General features: G+C 47.8%; 1 protein-coding gene across 1 annotated transcript in view; it reads right to left on the reverse strand.

Moving 5' to 3' along the window:
• LOC147881601 (PQ-loop repeat family protein / transmembrane family protein) overlaps positions 1-21,764 on the reverse strand; it is a 54,313-nt gene extending 32,549 nt beyond the window's left edge. The window contains exons 1-3 of the mRNA XM_087401927.1: positions 21,502-21,764; positions 21,274-21,406; positions 21,097-21,186 (exon numbers count right to left, since the gene is read on the reverse strand). Coding sequence (XP_087258053.1) covers positions 21,097-21,186; positions 21,274-21,406; positions 21,502-21,659 — 381 coding nt within the window. The 5' untranslated portion in view covers positions 21,660-21,764. The remainder of the gene's footprint in view (positions 1-21,096; positions 21,187-21,273; positions 21,407-21,501) is intronic.
• Positions 21,765-23,008: the final 1,244 nt, after the last annotated feature.

The following is a 23,008-nucleotide window of genomic DNA, read 5'->3' on the forward strand; positions in this document are numbered from 1 at the left end:
GCAATTGACACCCCTAATTCCCCCATGGAGGGTGTACTCTCATGTTGATTTCAGTTTTCCTTAGTCTGATAGGCTTTTTTGGCCAAGCCAAAGACCATGACGGACTATCCATTGAGCACATTGCATACAAACTTGGCACCCTAAGCCACAATCATAGCAAAGCTAGTTACCAAAGTGGTTGCATCAGTTCCCCTCACAGATGGACCCTTAACACTATCATTATGACCCATAAGGCAAGGGATCCCATGAGTCCAAAAAACTACATGATCATTATGATCGGGCATACCATGTCAAAGATTTATGCCTCAGCACTTGACACTCAAGTTAGTCAACTTGCAAAGCATAAGGGATTCAAAGTTGTTGGGGCTTCTGAGCACACCACGGAACGATAGACCACATTTTTAAGCTAAGGGGTGTCATTGAGGAGGGTCTACTATTGCGTTGTGGATTTCCACAAAGGAAGAAGAGGGTCTACTATTGCTTTGTGGTTTTCCACAAAGCTTTTGACACATTGCCACGAGCCTCACTATTCGGGCGACAATCTGCCTTAGGTTACAATTGAGACATCATCTAGGTAGTCCGGCCACTCTACGAGCGGTTATAAGGTATAGTCCTAACCATGATCAAGTGGACAGAGGAGATCATAAAAACTATTGGTGTTAGACAAGGTTGTCCTTCATCACCGACCTTGTTTGGCCTATACACTGGTGAGCTCGAGTCTTTCATCATAAAACTAGGTGAACTAGACAAGCCCTTAGTTGATATCAATTCTATTGTATGCTAATGACGTGGTTCTGCTATGCTCAACTGAGGGTCTCCACCGACACCTAAACGCACTTCAGACTTTTTGTGACACACACGTGGTTCTATGGTATGCCGATGATGTGGTTCTCCTCCTCAATTGAGTCTCAAGCGACAACTAGACTTACTTCAAACTTTCTATGAGGCACATGATTTGAAGGACAACCTCATTAAGACCACGATCGTGATCTTCAACACATCTCGTATAGGCGCACATCGAGAGCAGTCCATCTTTGATGGCACGCAAGTTGAGATTGTTGCATCTTATACGTACCTAGGAGTCTCTTTGAGCAGAGGATATGCCACACTTGCCAGACTCAAGCATTAGTGCTTTCAGTCCCACATTCAGGACCCAAGCAAGTCTCTCCTATTTGACTCCCTTCCTTGTCCAGCTAGAATGTATGGCAAAACTGTTACAAATCGACCAACAGAGGGTACGCACAGCAGAAGACTGATAGAATAGCCCAGGAGCTCACACAGTGTGATGTGTGGTGTGGAATCACAAACTTCTTAAACTTATGTGCATAGGATAGATGTGCAGACTCATTGTTATGCGCTAGCCGAGATAGCATGACCTCGGAAAGATCGGTGGGCATTTTCTCTTAGATGGCCAACTTTTGTAATAGTTAATGTGCGTAAATAAAACGGTCAAGAGAAGTAACTGCCAAGGTCCTAGGTGAAGGTGAAATGGCATTGACTAGGTGGTTCTGAGTGCTAAGGCCTAGGTGCACCTAAATGTGCAATAATGCCAAGGGGCAAGTGGTTTTAAATGTGCCCCAAGAGAGGGGTAAATGGTGCACCAAGTGGAAAGTCTAAAATGATGACATTTGGCAAGGGGAACCATCTAGGGAAATGAGGGTCTCGTGGATATGCATGAGGAAAAGAAAAGGACGAATTAATTAGAACACATGGAATCTACGAGAGTAGGCTGGGAGGAAAGAATAGATGCTATCGCCCGTGATCTGTGTGTGTTTTAGGGAATAGAGTTTCTATCAGTTGGTATCAGAGCCGAGGCTACGAAGTGGAGAGGAGAGGGCTGGATCGTTGAACGATCTGAGCGTCAATTTGACAGGCTGTGATTGATCGCAGATCAACGGGAAGCCCAGGCAGGTGACGAAAGGAAGGTTCGGAGCACAGAGGTGATGCTATCACCTGTTCGTGACGTGCGAGGGAAGTGTGAATCGTTGGCGGTGACGAAGACTGTACGAGACGGAACCTGGTGGACGAGCATCTTCGGTGGATGTTCTGCGGGGACGACGTGGCGTGGTGTTGGCGAGCACTTACGCTCAATTATGCAGGCCTTCCTAGGTATCCTAGTGGATTGACGAGGTGAGGAGAAACGGGCAGCGTAGAAAAGAGTCGCCATCGCCATCGTCTGCCAAGATTCCGTGGCTATACATCTACATCCTGCCCCTTCGCATTCGTCACGTCAGCTGTGACCCCAGGCCTTCGCCCGTTCCGCCTCCTATTTCTCCACGCAGTAACCCGTCGATGTTGGCCGTGTGAACTACCAGATAACGCTGAGCACAGTTCGCTGTGGATGCTGCTACAAACATTGTGCCCGTAGATCCCACGCACGTGCCTAGGCCTGGGTACTACGTTTAGGTGGAGGGAAAAGCAAACCAGAGATAAATACGACAGGGGTTAATCGACATTTCGAGAAGAAGATCAGGAAGCACCTTCTTTCGATACAGCTTTTACAGTTTTATATATATAGTCCTGTTATTCCTGCACTATAAAAGGGACGTTCAGAGTATTGTATATTTGGGAGTTTAGTGTGCAGGATTTTATTTTTATTTTATTTTATTTTTTAAACAAGAAAGTAGAATAGAAAAGGCTGAAAAAAAAAAAAACCATTTTCCATTGTGAAACTATGGAGACAGAAGGACAAAATTCTAGGGTGAATCCTAGTGAGTCTAGAGCACAGTCTACACAACAAATGTCACATCACACAGCACCTACTTTGATAGGTAGGATTACGATATTAGAAGATGCTTTACAGCAGATTATGAACCAGCAGCTTCAAGTGAATGCTGGTCAGAATGAGATCAGGGAAATGGTACAAGCCTTGTCGGCTAGACCGTCTAGAATTGATAAGGGCAAAGCTCCAGCAGAGCCAGAGCAGAGCCAGAGCCCAGTATACATTCATTAGAGTGCGCAAGGGTCAAAGTGCCTAATATCGCTAATTATAGACCGGAGAAGTACGCTGGTCGGATGACCGAGCGCAGCTCTGATGTGATCGAGGTTTGGTTACACAAGTGGGAAGAAGCCTTCGCCATTTGTGAAATTAGATCTGATCTAAAGAAAATCCGTGAGGCCACACACCTGTTTATTGAGGCAGTGGATAGATGGTGGATAAAGCAACAAAAGGATCAAGTTGCTCCTACCACCTGGGAAGGGTTTAAAGCTGAATTTAAGAAACACTTTCTCCCACCTGATGAAGAGTCCCGAGCTTGGGATGCTTATAGAAATCTTCGTCAAAGGAGTCTGTCGGTGGCAGAGTACACCGACAAATTCAGGGAATGTGTCATGAAAATAACAGACCCTCTCCCTATGTCGGTTCAGTTAAAAGACTATATCTATGGACTGAACGACAAGATCAAAATGGAAGTTCGGGCTAAGTATGTGACTACATTAGATGAATCTATTGCGGTAGCCCTGAACTATGAGGATGCCAGAGGCAGATCTGGTGGATTTGTGCAGGCAGGGACTCAGTATGAGTACCCGAAAAAAGGGGGATTTCAAAGGAAATGGACTTCAAAGACAAGTGTCTCGCAGCCAAGTGGCCAAACCAAGCAGGTGAAGCCGGTTGAGGGACCAGTAAAAACAAGTACCACCGTTGGGGTAAAAAGGAAATAACTCCAATGGCAGCCCGGGCTTGGTCAAAGTCCTCGTTGACCCCTGAACAAAAAGAGAAAGCTAGAAAAGAAGGATTGTGCTTCGACTGCCTTCAGCGACATCAATGGAAGGATTGTCCACTGAATAAAGACCGTCGCACGGCTAATATGATAATATCTGAATGCGACATGGAAATGCAGGAGAGTCCCAATGCGGAACATATGCAGATGCAACTAACGGGACCTTCTCAGAGGTTAGTACCTTGTTTGTTATGTGTGTCTGTTGCTAAGCTAGTGACGAGTGCACCTGATAACATCCTATCTAAGCCCGCAGCAACGGGGTATACAGCCTTTAATGATACGGAGTTAATTAAAATGAAAGGGCAAGTGGCCAATCATGATGTCATTGTGTTGTTTGACTCGGCGTCAACTCACAATGTGATTAACTCGAAGCTCGTGAAGAGGCTGAAATTAAAAACAAGCCCATCTGACTATGCGTATACAGTCAGAATGGCAGATGGAAGTTCAACTGAAGTATGGGACCAAAGGGTTACCCAGTTGGAGCTTCGTATTCAGGGCTATGCTGAGAAGCTTGATTTTGAAATGACCAAGCTTGCTCATGCAGATATAGCCCTGGGTATGGCATGGCATTCCAAGAAGAATCCAGCCATTGATTGGAAAAAGCATGTATATCAATTCAAGATGAATGATGTGCTTTATGTCTTGCGAGGTGAAAAAGATATACCTCAGGGACCGTTGGTTTCCGTGATGGAAATCCGAAAAAGCTCAAGTAGAGTTTTTATTCCTTTGCATAGCATCAGTAGAGCCGGTTGATGATTCTTCGGCTAGCACTGATGTTACGCAAAGTGGTGAGATGGCCAAGCTGGCTAATCTTATAACAGAGGAGTTCTCTGAATGTTTTAGGGATGAACTACCTTATGGGTTATCTCCAGAGCGGAAAGTTCAACATAAGATTGAACTGATCCGGGGGGCAGAACCTGTAAATAGACCTCCCTATAGAATGAGTTTTACTGAAGAGGCGGAGGTGCGTAGACAACTGGAAGAATACCTCAAGTTGGGGCAGATTCAACCAAGTTTCTCACCTTTTGCTTCGCCAGTGATATTAAAGAAGAAAAAGGATGATACGTTTCGCCTCTGTATAGATTACAGAGCATTGAATAATATCACTGTTAAGCACAGGTATCCGATGGCTCGGATTGATGATTTGCTAGATGCATTACATGGAGCCGTGATTTTCAGTAAGATAGATCTTAAGTGTGGCTACCATCAGATCCGGATTAGAGCCGAGGATGTGCATAAAACCGCTTTCAGAAGCAGGTTTGGTCATTATAAGTTTTTGGTAATGCCTTTCGGACTTACCAATGCTCCAGCGACATTCGTCATGCTTATGAACGATTTGCTACGTCCGTATATCGGAAAGTTCGTAGTACATTTTATTGACGATATCCTGATATTCAGTAAAAGTATTACTGAGCATCGTGAACACTTAAGAGTAGTGTTCAGTACTTTGAGGAAAGCCAGTCTTTATGTAAATAAAAAGAAAACTATACTATGTATGGTTAGGCTTGAATATTTAGGGTTCATAATTACTCCACAGGGGGTAGAAATGGATCCGAAGAAAGTGGCTGCGATACTAACTTGGCCAATCCCTTAGAGTCTGACCGCGTTGCGATCATTCTTGGAATTGTCCAGTTTTATAGAAGGCATATCAAAGGATATTCCGGGATAGTATCGCCATTGACTGATCTGACCTCAGATAAAGTACCTTTTATATGGGGACAGAATCAACAAGAAAGTTTTAACACCATAAAACAAGCTGTGGTCACAGGACCGGTGTTAAAAATAGTTGATCCCCAGAAACCATTGTTCCTGGAAACCGATGCAAGTGGCATTGCGGTAGGAGCAGTTCTCCTTCAAGAGGGAAGGCCAGTAGCCTTTGAAAGCAAGAAGCTTTCTCCCTCTCAAAGGAATTGGCCAACTCATGAATTGGAGTTGTATGCTGTTATCCATGCTTTGAAAACATGGAGGCATTACTTGTATGGTTCAGAGTTTTATGTGGATGTGGATCATGATACTCTGAAACATTTTTGTAAACAGCCTGACTTGAGGGGCCGCCAAGCTAGGTGGGCAGAGCTCATGCAGGAGTTTAATTTAACGATTCGGTACCGAAGAGGAAAAGACAATAAGGTTGCTAATGCATTGTCTCGCATTATGTACAACCTGAGTTTCACGGTATTAGAGAGTGCTCTAATGACCGAGATAAGAGAAACTCAAAAAGTGGACGAGTTTGTCCAGAGCTTATGGCCTAAGGCTCATGTGTTACAACCCAGGGAAAATGAAAAGGATGATCTGGCATCCAGAAAAGGCCAAAATTATGCAAGATATACCATAAGGGATGGTATGCTAGTTAGAAATGGCAAGGTTGTAGTACCTAGTCAGAATGATCTCAGGCAGAGAGTCATTCGACAGTGCCATGATAGCCCGTGTGCGGGACATCCAAGAGTCGAGAAAACATATGATCTCGTAAAGCGAGATTTCTTTTGGCCAAAGATGAAAAAGCATATTCATGAATATGTGACACGGTGTTTCTCGTGTCAGGTAAGCAAGACCGAGCGGGTGAAGCCACCCGGACTTTTACAGCCCTTGGAAATACCACTAAGTAAGTGGGAGAGCATTTCCATGGACTTTATTGTAGGGCTGCCTACGACACAAGGAGGGTATGATTCTATCCTTGTGGTGGTTGATTGTCTAACCAAGATGGCTCACTTCATTCCGACTAGAGAGTCTGTTAGTGCCCCGCAAGTAGCGGATTTATTCATTAGACATATATTTCGTCTGCATGGATTGCCTAGATCCATAGTGTCAGACCGAGATGTCAGATTTACCGGTCATTTTTGGACAGCGGTATTTGAGACACTAAGGACTGAGTTGGGAATGAGTAGTGGGGATCATCCTGAGACGGATGGTCAGACGGAGAGAGTCAACCAGACTTTAGAGGAGTGGTTGCCATTGTTGGAGTTTGCCTACAATGATAGAAAACATTCCTCTACAGGGTTCAGTCCGTTTGAACTGAACTATGGTTATAGACCAGCAAATCCAACTATAGTTGGAGTACCTCAGAAAGTGCCTAGTGCCGCGAACTTTGTAGTTCAGATGCGGGAGATGCTAGCACTTGCGAGAGCTAATATCCGCCAGGCTATGGATAGAGCCAAGGTATATGCGGATGAAAACCGGTCTATAAGAGTATTTAAGGAAGGAGAAAAAGTTTTTCTCAGAGTTCCTTCGCACTCGAAGTCGTTGACTTCAGGAGAGTGTGCTAAGTTATCACCTCGATACTGTGGGCCGTGGTTAATTCTAAAGAGAATAGGCAGTGTAGCCTATAAATTAGAATTGCCACAGGGGTGTAAGGTGCACCCGGTTTTTCATGTTTCGCCCTTAAAGAAATTTTTGCATACAGGTGACTCACTAATCGAAGGTGTGGTTTTGTTTCAGGAGATAGAGGATATTGCAAGACGCAAGCCAACGAGAATCCTGGACCGAGGAACAATGCAAATACGAAATCGGAAGATACCCAAGGTGTTGGTTGCATGGCATGGTCAACCTCTATCGGAAGCTACCTGGGAATCCGTATACCAGTTACGGAGAGTATTCCCAGATTTCATCATCGAGGACGCTGATGCTTGAAGAGGGAAGGAATGTTATGCTCTAGCCGAGATAGCATGACCTCGGAAAGATCGGTGGGCATTTTCTCTTAGATGGCCAACTTTTGTAATAGTTAATGTGCGTAAATAAAACGGTCAAGAGAAGTAATTGCCAAGGTCCTAGGTGAGGGTGAAATGGCATTGAGTAGGTGGTTCTGAGTGCTAAGGCCTAGGTGCACCTAAATGTGCAATAATGCTAAGGGGCAGGTGGTTTTAAATGTGCCCCAAGAGAGGGGTAAATGGTGCACCAAGTGGAAAGGCTAAAATGATGACATTTGGCAAGAGGAACCATCTAGGGAAATGAGGGTCTCGTGGATATGCATGAGGAAAAGAAAAGGACGAATTAATTAGAACACATGGAATCTACGAGAGTAGGCTGGGAGGAAAGAATAGATGCCATCGCCCGTGATCTGTGTGTGTTTTAGGGAATAGAGTTTCTATCACTCATCAATAGACAATGAACCAACCAGATATAGAAGACACCAAAATAATATATTTCCATCCAAAGCTATGGACACAATACAAAAGAGATAGATCCAGAGTCCCACCAATGGTGTGGTCCTCTAATCTTACCACAAGGTCCTCCTCCTATCTGATGGTTATCTCTAGACTCGATCCCGCGTGCTCCACCGCGAGCGTCTGTAGACTTTCTGTTACGTCAACCATAATTCCGTAAAGCTGAGGCGAGAGACCAAGAGGGCTTGACAGTGCAACGGTGGACACGCAAATTAATGCCTAGGCGAAATAGATCTAGCATTCAGAGGGATAACAAGAGAGGTTAAAAGGGTAAGGGTCTTGGAAATGACACTTGGCATCATGAGGAGTCCACATGGCATGCATTGGGCATGGGGGAGACTTCTAGAGAGAGGCTCCACAAAGGAAAGACATGTATCATCTGAAGGGAGCACTCTGGTATGTCGTGGTCGGGTGGAAATTCATGAGAGATCCCTCTGAGTTGTAATATTTGAGAGCCTCTAAGTCGTAATATTGGTATCAGAGCCTAAATCAATGACGAATGGAAGGAAGGCTTCAAAAGGCAGAAGCAGCAAATCGGTGGAGAATAAAAAGCTTGAGTGCTGCCCGAAATCACCAGCAGAAAATCACCAGCAGAGTAATCATTTGCGCCGTCCCGCGGATTCTAACACAACCGACTGTCGAGAGCTACAGTGCCTTTACTATCCAATGACTCCAATCTCTATTACTGTCGATTCGCGGGGTGCTGCAAATTGACGACAGCGGCTATGACAATGAAAGCGTGTGCAAATTAATAACTTTGTGACTTTAAGCCGCTACACGGTACATAGCTACTCCCCATTGTCATTCCCCAAATATGCAGGCCTAAGTGATGGCGCAAAGTCCAGAAACCAGAATGATTTCAAAAAGTTGCCTTGGTAGATACGGACTGTAATGGACAGTTCGAAGTTCGCAGTTCGCACGACACTTGAGTTCTATCAGGGCACTCTTGCAAAGCAGCGTCGCTGAATTGGGTCCTAGAAGGCTAGGATCTTCAAGGAGTCAAGGTAACAGCATCAGAGGCGCAAACGGTCTATTATGCTGTTTCAAAGGAGTAGACAAATGAGTTGTAACGCAGGGCGCAGGAAACCGTGAGGTGAAGCAGCAGCTTAATATACAGAAATTGGAAGCCGTGCCACATCATCTAAGGTCTTTAGACCTTCGAAAAGGCCACATCAGCAAGGCTTTTATACCCTCCTCCAAAGTCTAAACCCCCTTTCTTTCCAAAGGTCTTAAGAAGAGAATTCATGTTGAGGGATTTGAGATTAAAGGAGAGTGGGATCGGAAGAAGAGTTCGTGAATCAAAAGAAAGCGTGAAGGCAAATCCAAGGAGAGCGGGATCGGAAGAAGAGTTCGTGAATCAAAAGAACGCGTGCAAACAAATCCAAAACCATCGAACAAATGGTTAGAGAGGCCGAGGAAAGGGCTAGGAAAGGAAAAGCTGTAGCTAGAGAGGAAACACATGAGGAGGTACAAATTGAAACTCAAGAGGATAACATGGCAATGGAGGACATAGACTACGGTGATTATGGAATTCACTAAACTTGAAACTGAAACGCAAAATATAGAAACACAACTAGAAGTTATCAGTGATACATTGAAAACCCTAGCTAAAGCCATAACTAAGTTAGCCAATTCTCAATCGGTAACTATTATAGAAAAAATCACTGATTCCTCCTAATCAAGTCGAGAGGTCCACCTCTCGACTTAGAGAAACCTCTAATATCCTTAAGGACTTAAAACCGCCAATTTTCAATGGGGAAGAAAAGGAGCATAATACGTTCTTGCAAAAGTAGCAAGACTTCCATCGACTTAGGAATACTCCTCCTGAAAATCAAGTCGTGGAAGCAAGTCTTTCCTTTGAAAATAAAGCCTATAAATGGTGGATGAGCCTCAGGAAAAATGATAGAATTCCTAGATATTGGACTGAGTTTGAAAAAGCCTTCCTAAAAGAGTTTTTACCAGAAAATGAATTAGAAAGAGCGTGGGAGGCTTGGGACAATTGCACTATGGGTAAAAACACTCTGGTCTAGTATATAGCGAACTATAGGGAGGCAGTCCTTAAGTTAAAGGGAAGTGATGAATTCCAAAAAATAAGGGGTTTTGTGAGAGGTCTAAAAGACACTTATGAGGTTGAGGTGAAAAGAATTTCTCCTAAAACCTTTGAGGAAGTCATTAAGTATGCTCAAATATACAATGATACGACGGGGAAATTCAAAGTTGGAACTTCAGAACAAACAGATTTTGTTCCAAAGTTCAACAAATTTCCAAATTTGAAAAGGAAGGGACACTTTAAGAAGGAGGTTCCTCAGGCACCACTTAAGAAACCTCAAACACAAAATTATCCTCTCTTAAAGAAAGAGGATTATGAAAGGGCCATGCAAGAAAATCTTTGCTTCAAATGTTTGGGCAAAGACCATGCTGCTTGAAACTGCCCTAAAAATAAACAAACGGAAGCTAAAGCCCAAAATAGACCTCCATAAAAACAAGTACATGCGGTGCAAGTGTTACCGCTTAATGGTACTGAAAAGTACACTGAGGTAGAGGTCTATCATGAGGATAGCACCCACGTGCTGTCTATCATCGGCAATGTGGCAGCCCACCTTTGGTCCTCACGATTTAATGAGGATGCATGGAAAAATTAAGGGGCAAAGAGTAAGAGTAATGATCGATGATAGTGCAACACATAATTTCTTGAACTACTCGTTAGTTAAGAAATTAAAATTGCCTGAGAGTCCAAGTGCCCATAAATATGTGGTCTCTTTGGCAAAGGCAGTGAAAAAAGTTTGGGACATCATGATACATGGTGTAGAGGTGGATATTCGAGGTTATCAGGATGCCTTGGATTTTCAAATCATGCATCTCGACCGAACAAATGTAGTGCTTGGTCGAGAATGGATGTATAGTCTTGGGCATAGCTTACAATGGAGTTATCTTAATAACTCCATTATGTTTGAAAAAGAGGGTAGAGTCTTCGGGATTCAAGGAGAACATGATGTGCCTAACTCTCCCCTTAATTATTCGATGGAATTGGAACGACTACTATACCAAGAAGAATGCGAGGTATATCTCTGTGAACTTACCTTTATTGGTGATTTTATGTCTTCTGCATCGGAAAGAAGTAATATTGTTTTTTATTCTGATTTGCCTGATTGTTTACTCCCTGAGAGAGAAGTAGATCATAAAATAGATTTAATTCATGGATCTACCCCTGTTTATAAACCTCCATATAGGCTTAGTCAAATGGAGAAACGTGAGGTCAAAAGACAATTAACGGAATATCTAAGGAAGGGCTAAATCCAACCAAGTAGCTCACCTTGGTCTGCACCAGTTTTTTTTGTAAAGTAAAAGAATGGTACTATGCGTTTATGCATAGATTACCAAGCACTAAATAAAATCACCATAAAAAATAAGTATCCTATGCCTCGCATTGATGATCTCTTTGATCAATTTCAAGAGGCAAAATATTTTACTAAAATTGATTTAAGGTCAAGATATCACCAAGTACGAATTAGGCAAGAGGATGTCCCTAAGACATCATTTCGTACTAAATATGGGCATTATTAATTTAAAGTAATGCCATTTGGGTTAACAAATGCTCCAACAACTTTCATGACACTTATGAATAGTGTCTTAAGGCCATATCTAGGAAAATTTGCTGTAGTATTTTTAGATGATATCCTTATTTATAGTAAAACCAAGAAAAAGCATTTGGAACATTTGCGAAAAGTGTTCCAGGTGCTTAGAGATAATTCACTATTTGCTAAAGAAATCCAAATCTGAATTCTTTGCAAAAGAAGTGATATACTTGGGACATATAATATCCCAAGAAGGGGTTCGTATGGACCCTGACAAAGTATTTTTAGATGATATCCTTATTTATAGTAAAACCAGGAAAAAGCATTTGAACATTTAAGAAAAGTACTCTTTGCTAAAGAATCCAAATGTGAATTCTTTGCAAAAGAAGTGAAATACTTGGGACATATAATATCCCAAGAAGGGGTTCGTATGGACCCTGACAAAGTAAGGGCCATATTGGAATGGCCACATCCTACAAATCTAGAAGAATTACAGATATTCTTAGGATTGTCAGGATTCTATAGGAGATTCATCCAAGATTACGCTAAGATTGCTGTTCCGATGACGGACCAGCTTAAGGGGAAGGGAAGCACCTTCATATGGGATGAACCTCAAAAGAGAAGTTTTGAAAAATTAGAAGTAGCTATAGCAGCAGCTCCTGTCTTAAAAGTAGTGGATTCCAATGAACCATTCATGGTTGAGACAGATGCTAGTGATTTTGCTGTTAGGGCGGTACTTTTACAAGAAGGTCGACCAATGGCTTTTGAAAGCAAAAAGTTAGATCGTGCCCAACGGAATTACTCGGCATATGAGAAGAAACTATATGCTATAGTCTATGCTTTAAAAAAGTGGAGGCACTACTTATATGGTACAAAATCTGAGATCATCTTTGATCAGGAGAGCATTAAGTGGATTTGTAATCAGCCAGAGCTTAAAGGTAGAAAAGCTAGATGGGCTCAATTAATGTAAGAGTTTGATATACAATTGACATATAGGAAAGGGAAGTTCAATGTGGTAGTAGACTCTGTTAGCTGAATACCAATTGTTAATAAATTAAGTTTTACTCAATTTCAGAATGATTTCCTAGAATCCTTAAAGGGAAAATGTGAGTTTGATCCTCACTTCTCTGGAAAGCAATTAGAAATAGGGATCCAACTAATCGAGAGGCTTTCACTGAGGAGTCGCATAGAAATGGCGACACACCACAGGTTGGTGATAAAGAGCTCAAGTGGATAAAATATACTATTGAAGATGGCTACCTACTCTACAAGGGTAGAGCATGTGTCTCGGATAATAATGACATTAGGCGCCAAATTCTTTTTGAATGTCATGATAGTCCGAGTGCTGGACACCCAGGAATTCAAAAGACGTGTGTGTTTCTAAAAAGACAATTCTTTTTGCCTAGGACGTCCAAGATTATGTATTGAAGTGTCATAAATGCCAGATCAATAAGACTGAATGCCTTAAGGTAGGAGGTCTCCTACACCCATTGGAGATTCCATCTAACAAATGGGAAAGCATCTCCATGGATTTCACTGTGGGATTACCTAGGACACAAAGGGGGCACAACTCATGTGGGTAATTGTGGATCGGTTGACCAAGATGGCTCATTTTATTAATAAAGATGTTAAAACTCCATAATTAGCTAGGCTATTTGTGGAGCATATATGCCTAGCATCATAGACTGCGGCTTATTTTTTGGGTCTGCCGCTCCTGCGAGCCCCCCTCCCTCCCTCCCGCAGCCTCTACCTCCCTACCCTCCTTCGCCTCTCCCCCTCGCCCTCGCCCCCCTCGCTCTCGCCTCCCCCCCTCGCCCTCGTCGCCGCACACCCCCCCGCCTCAGCCCGCCTCCACGCCCTCACCCCCTCGCCCCTCCGCCCCTCAACCCTCGCCTCTCCTCTCGCCTCGCCCCTCGCCTTACCCCCCCGCCTCCTGTCTCGCCCCTCGCCGCGCCCTCCGCCCGCCCCTCCGCCTCACCTTGCCCCTCGCTACGCCCCCGCCCCCTCGCCTCGCTCTCCGCCCGCCCGCCCCTCACCCCTCCGCCCTTCCGCCCCGCACCCTCGCCGTCCACCCCCACCCGCCCTCGTCCTTCAGCCCCCGCCGCCCCTCCGACCTCCGCCCCCGCCCCTCGCCCTCCCCCCTCCCCCTCCGTCTCCCGCCCTCGCTTCCACCACCGTCCCTCCCCCTCGCCTTCGACCTCTGCCTCCGCCATCCGCCCTCCACCCTTTCCGCCTTCCGCCTCCGCCCTCGCCTTCGCCTCCGCTTCCCCCACCCGCCTCGTTTCGTTTCGTCTCGCCTCACCCTTCTTCGTCACACCCAGGCTCCACCCCCCTCGTCTATCTCCCCCCCTTTTTGGGTGGCAGCCTCTTCTTCATCGGAGGTCTCGCAGTTTGTCTTGGCGGTATGGCGGCTCCCTGCCCGGAACCGGAGGCCCAGCCGGACCCTCCCTCTCCAGATGCCTACCGCGTTATCTTGACAGAGCAGCAGTCGTCTCGGGTACAAGAGGTTGCCAATGACTTTGCCCTTACTTCCGTCTATGGCAGAGTCATTGGACACTCTCCCTCCAGATCAGCCATCAGGGACTGGCTCCAGTCCACTCTCATGCTAGAGGACAGCCACATCGAGGAGGTGGCCCTTATGGGAAGGGGCATCTTCTGGCTTAAACTCTCCACTGCGAAAGCTGCGAGCAACCTGATTGCTGGTTCCCCCACATCGGTGGATGGAAAGATCATCATGATAGTCCCTTGGTACCGTGGATTCAGCGCAGCGGATTTTGATGCTCGTTTCCGCATACCTCGCCACCCAGTGACGCTAGTTTTTCCAGGCCTTGCTGCTGAGTTGCGGCCGATAGTCAGGGACCTGGGCTCCCACTTTGGCTGGGTAATGCATGATACTTTCGTTGACGCGGTCACTGCGGCAGGAGCCCCCCGAGTCCGTGTGGCTGTGGCAGACCCTGCGACTCTCCCTGCAGTGATTGAGATCGTGACAGACGCTGGCAGCATTACCCAGAGTATGGTAGTCACACGACAGCCAGGCCAGTGCCTGAGGTGTCACGGCTTTGGGCACCTGGCTGCTATTTGTCCACGATTCTCCAGCTCCTCTCGGCCCCCCCCGCCCCCCCCCTCCGGGCAGCCACGTCAGGAGGAGCAGAGGCAGCCGGAGTCCGGTCCTGAGATGGCTGGCGGTTGGACCGAGGTCAGAAGGAAAAGAGGAAAGAATAAGAAGATTTCTGAAAAAGGAAAGGAGGCAGAGGTTACCCAACCTGCAGCAGCGCCTCAGAGACCTGACAGGCAGCCGCCCCAAGGTCCTGGGAGAGCTTCTTCTTCGACTGTAGCCCGCCCTCCGCAGCCTCAGGTCCCCCTCTCTTCCGCTCCCCAGCCCCCTTCCACTCAGCCCCAGCCCCTTCCCCAGTCACACCCCCCTCTTCCCGACCCGCAGCATCAGCCCCCGCCTCTTCCTCTTCAGCCCCCTCCTCTTCCTAATCAGCCCCAGTCCCAGTTTCAGCCCCATCCCCCTCCCCCCGCCCCTCTCAGCTCTCCTGCAGTGTCAGCTGCACCGATGATTCCTCAGCCGCGGGCAGCCCCCACTCCCCCTCCTCCGCCCCCCCCGCTAGTCGCTTCCGTGGAGTCTGAGTTGCCTACCCCTCAGCCTCCTTCCCCTTCCCCACCCCAGGCAAGACACCCCGAGTCTACACCACCCCTGGAGCAGTCTTCCCTGTCTGCTAGCCCGACCCCCTCAGTTGCAGACTCTGGCGGGCCTCAGCTTCAGGAGAGAGAGCTTCCTCGCGACTTCTACAGATCTGGCCCCTGGGACTACTTGGATGTGGCCGACCTTGGGACCTTCCCTGCTTGTCTCGACATCAGTATCTTCTTGCTCCGTAAAGGGGCGGATGGGAAGATCGCAGCCTTGGCCCTGAGGGATGGCCCTAGCTTTGCTTTCACATTTCTCAGCGACGGCACCGAGACTTGGACAGACGACTCGGTCTGGGAGGCTCTCAAAGAGCAGACGCACGCTCAGGTTTGCTCCTGGATAGGCCTGTCGGGTGGACAGCTTCTCGAGACTCAGTGGTCCGAGGGTGACGTGCGCTTGCGGTGGCGCTGCGCCGCCAAGCGCTTCAGATTGATTGTGATCCTCAGGCCCCCTCTGTCGTGGCCCCTTCCCCAGGATGTCAGAGCCTGGACTCCTCAGAAACTCCGAGTCTTCTACGGGATGACTACCTCAGAGATCTCGAGTTGGCTCGAGAAAGCGTTTGTCCATGGCACTAAAGGCCTCACGCCTTTGCTAAAAGTTTTGAAGAACGGGCAGGACGACCCCGCCTCCCCCTCCAAACCCTCTCAAAAGCGTCAGCGCCTCCATTCCGAAATGTCAGCTTCTTCATCGACATCAACCGCGAGCAGACAGTTGTTCGCAGCCTACCAGTCCTCACCATGAGCTTACACCTTGTCTCCTGGAACGTGAACGGGTTTCACTCTTCTGGCACCCGTGGTCCTAGGAAGCTCATCTTGAGATAGGAACTTCAGCCAGCAGTGATTGGTCGCTTGGATATACTTCTGCTCCAGGAGCATAAGCTTTCAGTGGCTCATTCCCGTAGCTGCGGGAAGATCCTCCCTGGACGCTCTCACACTTATTGGGAGCCCTCGATTGGTGCACAGGGGAGGAGTGGCGGTGTCTGTACTTCCGTGTGCGAGCTGTTTGCCGAGGGAGTTTTTGGTCATGGTACGTTGATTCCAGGCCGTGTACTTTGGGTTGGCCTAGAGTTGGAGGGTTCCAAAATAGGAATCCTCAACATCTATGCTCCCACAGACCTCCGATGCAGAGCCACTTTCTGGAGGACACTCACAAGGATTCTCCCAGACATGGATTCCTGGATTGTTGGAGGTGACTTCAACAATCTGGAGACCTTGGAGGACCAGCAGGGCAGAGGACCAGAGTTTACAGGTATGGCTCAGGCAGAGCAGTCCGCTTGGGACTCCTTTATCTTCGCGACAGGAGGTAGGGACAGCTGGAGAGACCCGTCCTTCCGCCGTTGGCACGGGAGCTTGGACTTCTCGTGGGGCTTCCGCAGGGAAGGAGGCAGACTCCTGGAGAAACTGGATAGATTTTATGTCAGTGATTGGGCCATCAGCAGAGGTGGTCAGGCGGGTATAGTGCCAGGGACGACACTCTCCGACCACGCGCATGTGCTCTTATCATTAGACTCGGCGGCTCAGTCCCTTCCTCCCCATTCGTGCCGGATTCCCGATTCCATCTTCTCGAGGGAGCAGGTGCGCAGTAGTATCGGTAGCCTTTGGGACAGAGATTGGGGCGAGTGTGTGGATCTGGTAGATTCGGTGGCGCAGGCTTTGCAAGAGTCCAGCCAGATTTGCCAGCTCGCAGCCCTTCAGGTTCGCCAGGAGTGGTGGGGCAGAGAGAGAGCTCTTCGTAGGGACCTCGCCTCCATTCAGCGACTCCAGCAGGCAGCCCCGAGCTCAGAGGAGCTTCGGATCCAGGCCCTTCGAGCCAGAGCCCTTCTTGAGGAGACTCTCCAGCGCCGCTCAGAGTTTTCCTATCACGCCTCCCTCTCATACTGGGCTCGGAAGGGCGACCGGATGAGCAGGGAGTTCTTCAGGACGCATGGCCAGAGAGCAGCAGGTGATCAGCTACGGAGTCTTAGGACAGCGGAGGGGCACATCGTTACTGATCCGGGTGAGGTCTTGGGGTTGGCTACCGACTTCTACAGAACTCTTTTCCAGCAGGAGCAGCTTGCCCCTCGTACTCGACGTTCCCGCGAGGAGGTGTGGAGACACATTCCAGCCCTTGTTCAGCCCAGCATGCAGGCGACGTTGATGGCACCGTTCACTACTGACGAGATGCTGGAGGCCTTGATGGCCATCGATGGGCAGAAATGCCCTGGCGAGGATGGGCTCTCTCACGCTTTCTTCACCTCCTTCTGGGATCAGATCCATCAGCCCCTCCTAGCAGCCCTTCAGAGGATTTTCAGCAGCGGATATATGCCAGAGAGCCTCTCCTCGGGACTGATTTGCCTCATCCCGAAGGGAGGAGATCAACAGGAGATCCGTCAGTGGCGCCCGATCACTCTCCTCACCACTGCCTACAAAATCCTTGCCAAGATGATCAGCGCCAGAGTTCGGCCTCTACTTCCTGACCTCATTCATGACACTCAGACAGGCTTTGTCCAGGATCGCAGTATCCTGGATAATGTCTTCACCTTCTCAGAGGCGACGGAGTGGGCTCAGCATAGTGGGTCACATTTAGCCATCCTACTTCTCGACTTTGAGAAGGCCTACGATCGAGTGGACTGGTCCTTCCTAAAGGGTACTCTGGAGAGACTAGGGTTCCCAGTAGGATGGATTCAGGGTATTTCAGCGTTATACAGGACAGCTTCCAGCAGGGTCATCATCGGCGGCACGATGGGAGAGCGATTTCGTTTGGAGAGATTAGTGCGTCAGGGTTGCCCCCTCGCTCCTTACCTGTTTCTCTTCTTCGCCGAAGCCATGACATACTACCTTCGGGCGAGGTCGACCAGGATCCGGGGTGTTCGCCTTTCCATCAGGGAGGACACGGAGCTCCTGGACTCAGAGTATGCAGATGACACATCACTGTACGTTCAAGATGATGAGATGATGCTGGAGAGGGTGAGGCTGGCTTTAGAGGTCTTCTGTTCGGCAGCCGGTGCGAAAATCAACTGGAACAAATCAGTTGGTTTTCTCACAAACCCCGGGGCGTGCTCACAGTGGGGGAGGTTTTTGGGTTTCAGATGGATCCCGCGGGGACAAACAGCTAGATATCTCGGCTTTCAGGTCGGCCTGGACATCACGCCAGCTCAGCAGTTTCTCCCGGTGCTTGATTCCATTCGACGGAAGCTGGCTTTCTGGAGCACTGCTAAGCTCTCTCTTGCAGGTCGTGCTCTTGTAGACAACCAGGTTCTCTTGTGGTCTGGGGGGGGATGGTCTCAGAGATACCAGAGCCAGGGTAGCTTGGCAGACAGTCATTCTTCCGCAAGCTGAGGGTGGCATGGGGGTCATCAATCCTGAGCTTCAGAGTCAGGCCCTGCTGGGCAAGTTGGTTATCCGCGGTTTGACCCCGGGGGGGCAAACGTGGAAGATGTTACTTCAGCAGGGGATCAGTTCTTGTGTCCCGCGCCGAGGTGGAGAGTGGCTACCGTCCCTCAGATGGATCTTCACTTCTGCACCGCTCACTCACCCCCGCTCCCCGCTCATTCGTAGCCTTCTCATGGTTTGGAGGCGGCTCCGCCTCAGTCTCATACAGTCCCCTCCTAGCTGTCAGGAGGAGATCGACCGCCAACCGCTCATCTGGAACGATCAGGTCAGAGATGCCTTGGGCCTTCAGCTGGGGGAGAGATCACATATCTTGTGGGACGGTTGGATGCGGGGGGCCAGCCCGGTCCCTTCGAGTTTGGAGGGACACGTACAGACACTTGGAGACCGTCGCTCTAACAGCCGCAGCTGGAGGTGCCCGTGGAGCTCAGGCGAGACGCACAGAGATAGACGGAGCGATTCCAGCCGATTGGTTGGTTCCACCCGAGATTCAGATCCTTATGCCTGGTGATGACCGTTGGCTGGGACAGTTCACCCCCCGTGGCATTCCACTGGTGGTTGTAGGCCGGATGGACGACACCTCTGTTTCCTTCTTCGTGGTTTTGGGGGACGGCCGACTCAGGAGAGAGGATGTGCTCATCGACCCCCTCCTCCTGTGGCAGAGGGTTCGGGTCATAGGCCTCGTGGGGAAGGTTTGGCGGACCGATCCTAGTATAGAGCAGGATCAGCTGCAGTTATGGCGACTCTGGCTCTGGGAGGGGCGGGCCTTGTCAGAGCTTGATTGGGACCCAGGAGAGTGGAGATAGCCAGAGGTTATGCCAGGCCAGGGGCCGACCTCTTTCTTCGCTTACAGCACGACATTGGGCAGGAGAGTTCTCGGGAGGATGCAGAGCCGCCCGCCCACCCAGCGGCCCAGTTGGTATGCTCAGGGTATCTCCAGGCTATTTTTGCACGCCTTCTGGAAGGCCTTGTGGGAGAGCTGGCGGCCGCGGAAGATCTCCTACTTCCTTTGGCTACTCGCCCACAAGGGTCTTCCAATGGGGAGCTGGTTGCGGCTGGTTGGTCAGGATGGACGTTGTCAGATCTGTCATGAGGACGAGGAGTCACCAAAACACTGCCTGTGGAGCTGCACTCGCGCCTAGGAAGTGTGGAGGTGGACCTTCGGGATCCTTACTCGTGCAGCACCCGAGCTAGGTTTGATCACTTGGGGCGCATTCTGCTGGTGCAGCACCGCACCTGGCTTTCATCAGTTGTTCGAGGCAAGCCCGCAGGACCCCATGTTCCTTATCACACAGGGGACTTGGGGGCCGCTCGAGGGCATTCCGCCGCACCTGGCAGAGGCTGACACAGGATCTCAGGAGAGGCAGCCAGTCTGGGAGATTATTAGCAGCATCGTAGGATGGCACATTTGGACTTCGCGCTGCGCGCAGATCCTCGGTGGCACCTCTCTTTCGACTGCCCAGGTCATGACCGACATCTGGAGTGAGATTATACACACTCAGAGGCTAGTGGGACCAGATACAGGGAGATTCCCGGGCTGGCCGGGAGAAGCGGAGACGTTTCCTCCGTGATTGGGATACGCAGGGCCTCTTCTTCGAGCATACTTCGCAGGGCCTTCAGTGGCGCTATTCACCACCTCTCTGGCTGTTCATTCATACTCGTCTGATCCCTCCGTGAGAGAGAGCTTTACATTTTTGTTTCCTTTTAGGGCTGCGTCCGATTTGTGAACACAGCCCGTCAGTTGCAAAGCTGACCTCATGTATCTTGTTTTCGAAGTAATATAATCAGCACTGTTTTTTCGGCCAAAAATAAAAAAATTTGTGGAGCATATCTATAGATTATATGGGCTACCAGCTGGTATTGTTAGTGACCGGGATAGCAAATTTAACAGCCATTTTTGGAGGGCTATGTTTAAGAGGTTAGAAACCAAGGCTATAAGGCCATACCAATGTCTAGCTCTAGCAAACCCCTCTCCACCACGGTATGCCTAAAGTACTCTAAAAGCATACCTCGAATTATGCCATAGTTGATGTTATCCGAAAGGATATAGCAACCTATGAAAGTACAAGAATGACAGAATCATGTAACAAATGGAATCAAGTGTAAAGCTTATCGAAAAGCTTGAAACTTGGGTCATAGTAGCGCTTTTGGTGAAGATATCTACCAAATTTCCTTGCATCGAACCATAAGACAATTAATATCTCTTGCTAACACACATACATACATACATACATACATACATACATACATACATACATACATATATATATATATATATATATATATCTTAATCCGCAGAGTGAAATCATAACCCTTTCAGCTACCCCTTCAGGATACCTAAATCCGTCAAGAGAGACTTTTGTAAGGAAAACTCATTGATTGACCCAGCTTAAGTAACCACACTCAAACCATGTAATGCAGAAAAAAGAACTAAGGCATGCACTCCATTCTGCAGAGAATGATCCAGTAATCCTTCAAAGGTAATCCCTTGCCTCGGAAATACGTAAACATGTCTTGTCTGTCCTTCTGAAAACAATAAAAGAAGCAGCAATTATTGTGGAAAACCCTTTAAAACGAGTCACATGCCTCGTATACGCAAACTTGATAGGCCGTAAATGTAGTCAGCATAACTGCGTGGATGGAGAATGCAACGTCGCTTGGTGCTACAGGAATTAACTGTTCCGACAAACAGAATATAAGAATCCATATAAGGAAAATAATAATAAGAACCGCACAAATCGTTCAAGGCTCTGTCTGACGCACCTCAGAGAAACCGTACTTTTCATAATACTGACGTTGCACCGTGGGACTAAAATACAGGCTGGCATTATAAATCAAGTATGAGCTGTGCTTTGTCAAATTCAGCAGAACGAAATCAATATTCAAGCCGACCACGCTGCCACATCAACACAGTGTACTAAGTATGAGTTATTGATTCAGAACGGAGAATTCCACAAGTAAACAGAGCGAATTTAAAAAAAATATGCGCACCTTTTTCTGCGAAAGTTGAGGATGACTTGCGGGTAGAAGCTACAAGACCAGGCCGCAAAGGCGAACCATCCCAAACTTTGATACAGAACTTCAAGAGGAACGGAATGCCATTGAGCTTGGGAGCCCTGCATCTCTGAGAAGCGAGGGAAAGCTTCCATTCCCTCGACAGGGCAGTTCGTTTAAGGATCGACGCCTACACTTTCAACGTTCTCCGGAAGTATAGGAACAAGACGTAGCTCTCTAAACAAGATGGCCACATTCAATGTACTTTCCAATGAGCCGGATAAATTTATTTAGTTCTCAGATGACCACATTCAATGAACTTTCCCAATGAGGCCGAAAAGGTCGTGTGAAGCACTTGGCTCAATCAAAGACACCCGCACAAAAGATTTGTGTCCGGCCCTTGCACTCCATGGCCACCTCCTCCACGATTGGCCCATTCCATCTCCTCTAACCACTATACCAATCACATGTTGGTGACATAAATTAACAGCTTGATGACCGCCGGTTTGTGTGAACCACCACACATGACGGCCATCCTCTAATTCTATTTTCTCCTCCATGGACAGGCGGGTGGTCTAAGCCCACCTCGTCCAGGGCGATCACTCTATAAACATAAAAGGTAATAGGTTGATTCATGGAAGGGTATTCTTGGTCCTGCAAGGGTCCAAAGGGATGACTGATTAGTTTTGTGCTAATCAGGTCCATCCCACTTCTTTCAATTCATTTGATCAATTTCATCAGTTTAAGTTTTGGCTTAGTGGTTGTTTAAGGCTAATGTGCTCCTAATGTATTGTTAGGGTCAAGTTTTTGTCCTCTTGTGGAGATCCTAAATGCTTATGTCTTTTGTTGGGTATTTCTCTCTAGAGATGGAGGCTCTCTTTGTCTCTTGTATGACACCACTCTTGCCAAAATAGCCACTTCCCCCTTCTATCTAATAGTCCATCCACCACACACACACACCTCTTTTCTCTCCTCTCTTTCACTCATCTACCTTTCCCCATATTCCTTCGCCTTCACTTGCTTTTTCTCTTTCCCTTTCCTTCCAATTTACACCTATCGTTGCCCCTTTAGAAGTTATTGGAAATAATTATCGAGCTACTTTACACTTACACTTATAATGACAAGTACCCGAACACAAGACAACAATTGGCTCTAACCACCACAACTTACCCTTGCAAGAACATTACTTATTGCAGGGCCATTGTGGGATCCCCACCTTGTTAAATTTGGGAGACTTACAGGCCATTTACAAGTAAGAAAGGGTTAAAATTTTGTTATTCAATGTACATGCAAGGAAGGGACTCTTAATATCAAAATTACAACATGTATAAACAAAAGAGGGTTAATCAAAACTACAACATGTATAGGTACGAAAGAAGGTTAAACATATAAGGGTATTTTAAAGTGTGCTTGCTCGCATGGCTTTTATGTAGTGACCGCCACCTTAGGGCAACCCTTGGAATTCGGGCTAGCCAACACACAGCGGGCATGCTCTCCATGCACT

The sequence above is a fragment of the Dipteris shenzhenensis genome, chromosome 30, assembly GCF_047967505.1.
Source record: "Dipteris shenzhenensis isolate YYH24624 ecotype China chromosome 30, Dip_SZ_1.0, whole genome shotgun sequence".
In the NCBI taxonomy this organism is placed as follows: Eukaryota; Viridiplantae; Streptophyta; class Polypodiopsida; order Gleicheniales; family Dipteridaceae; genus Dipteris; species Dipteris shenzhenensis.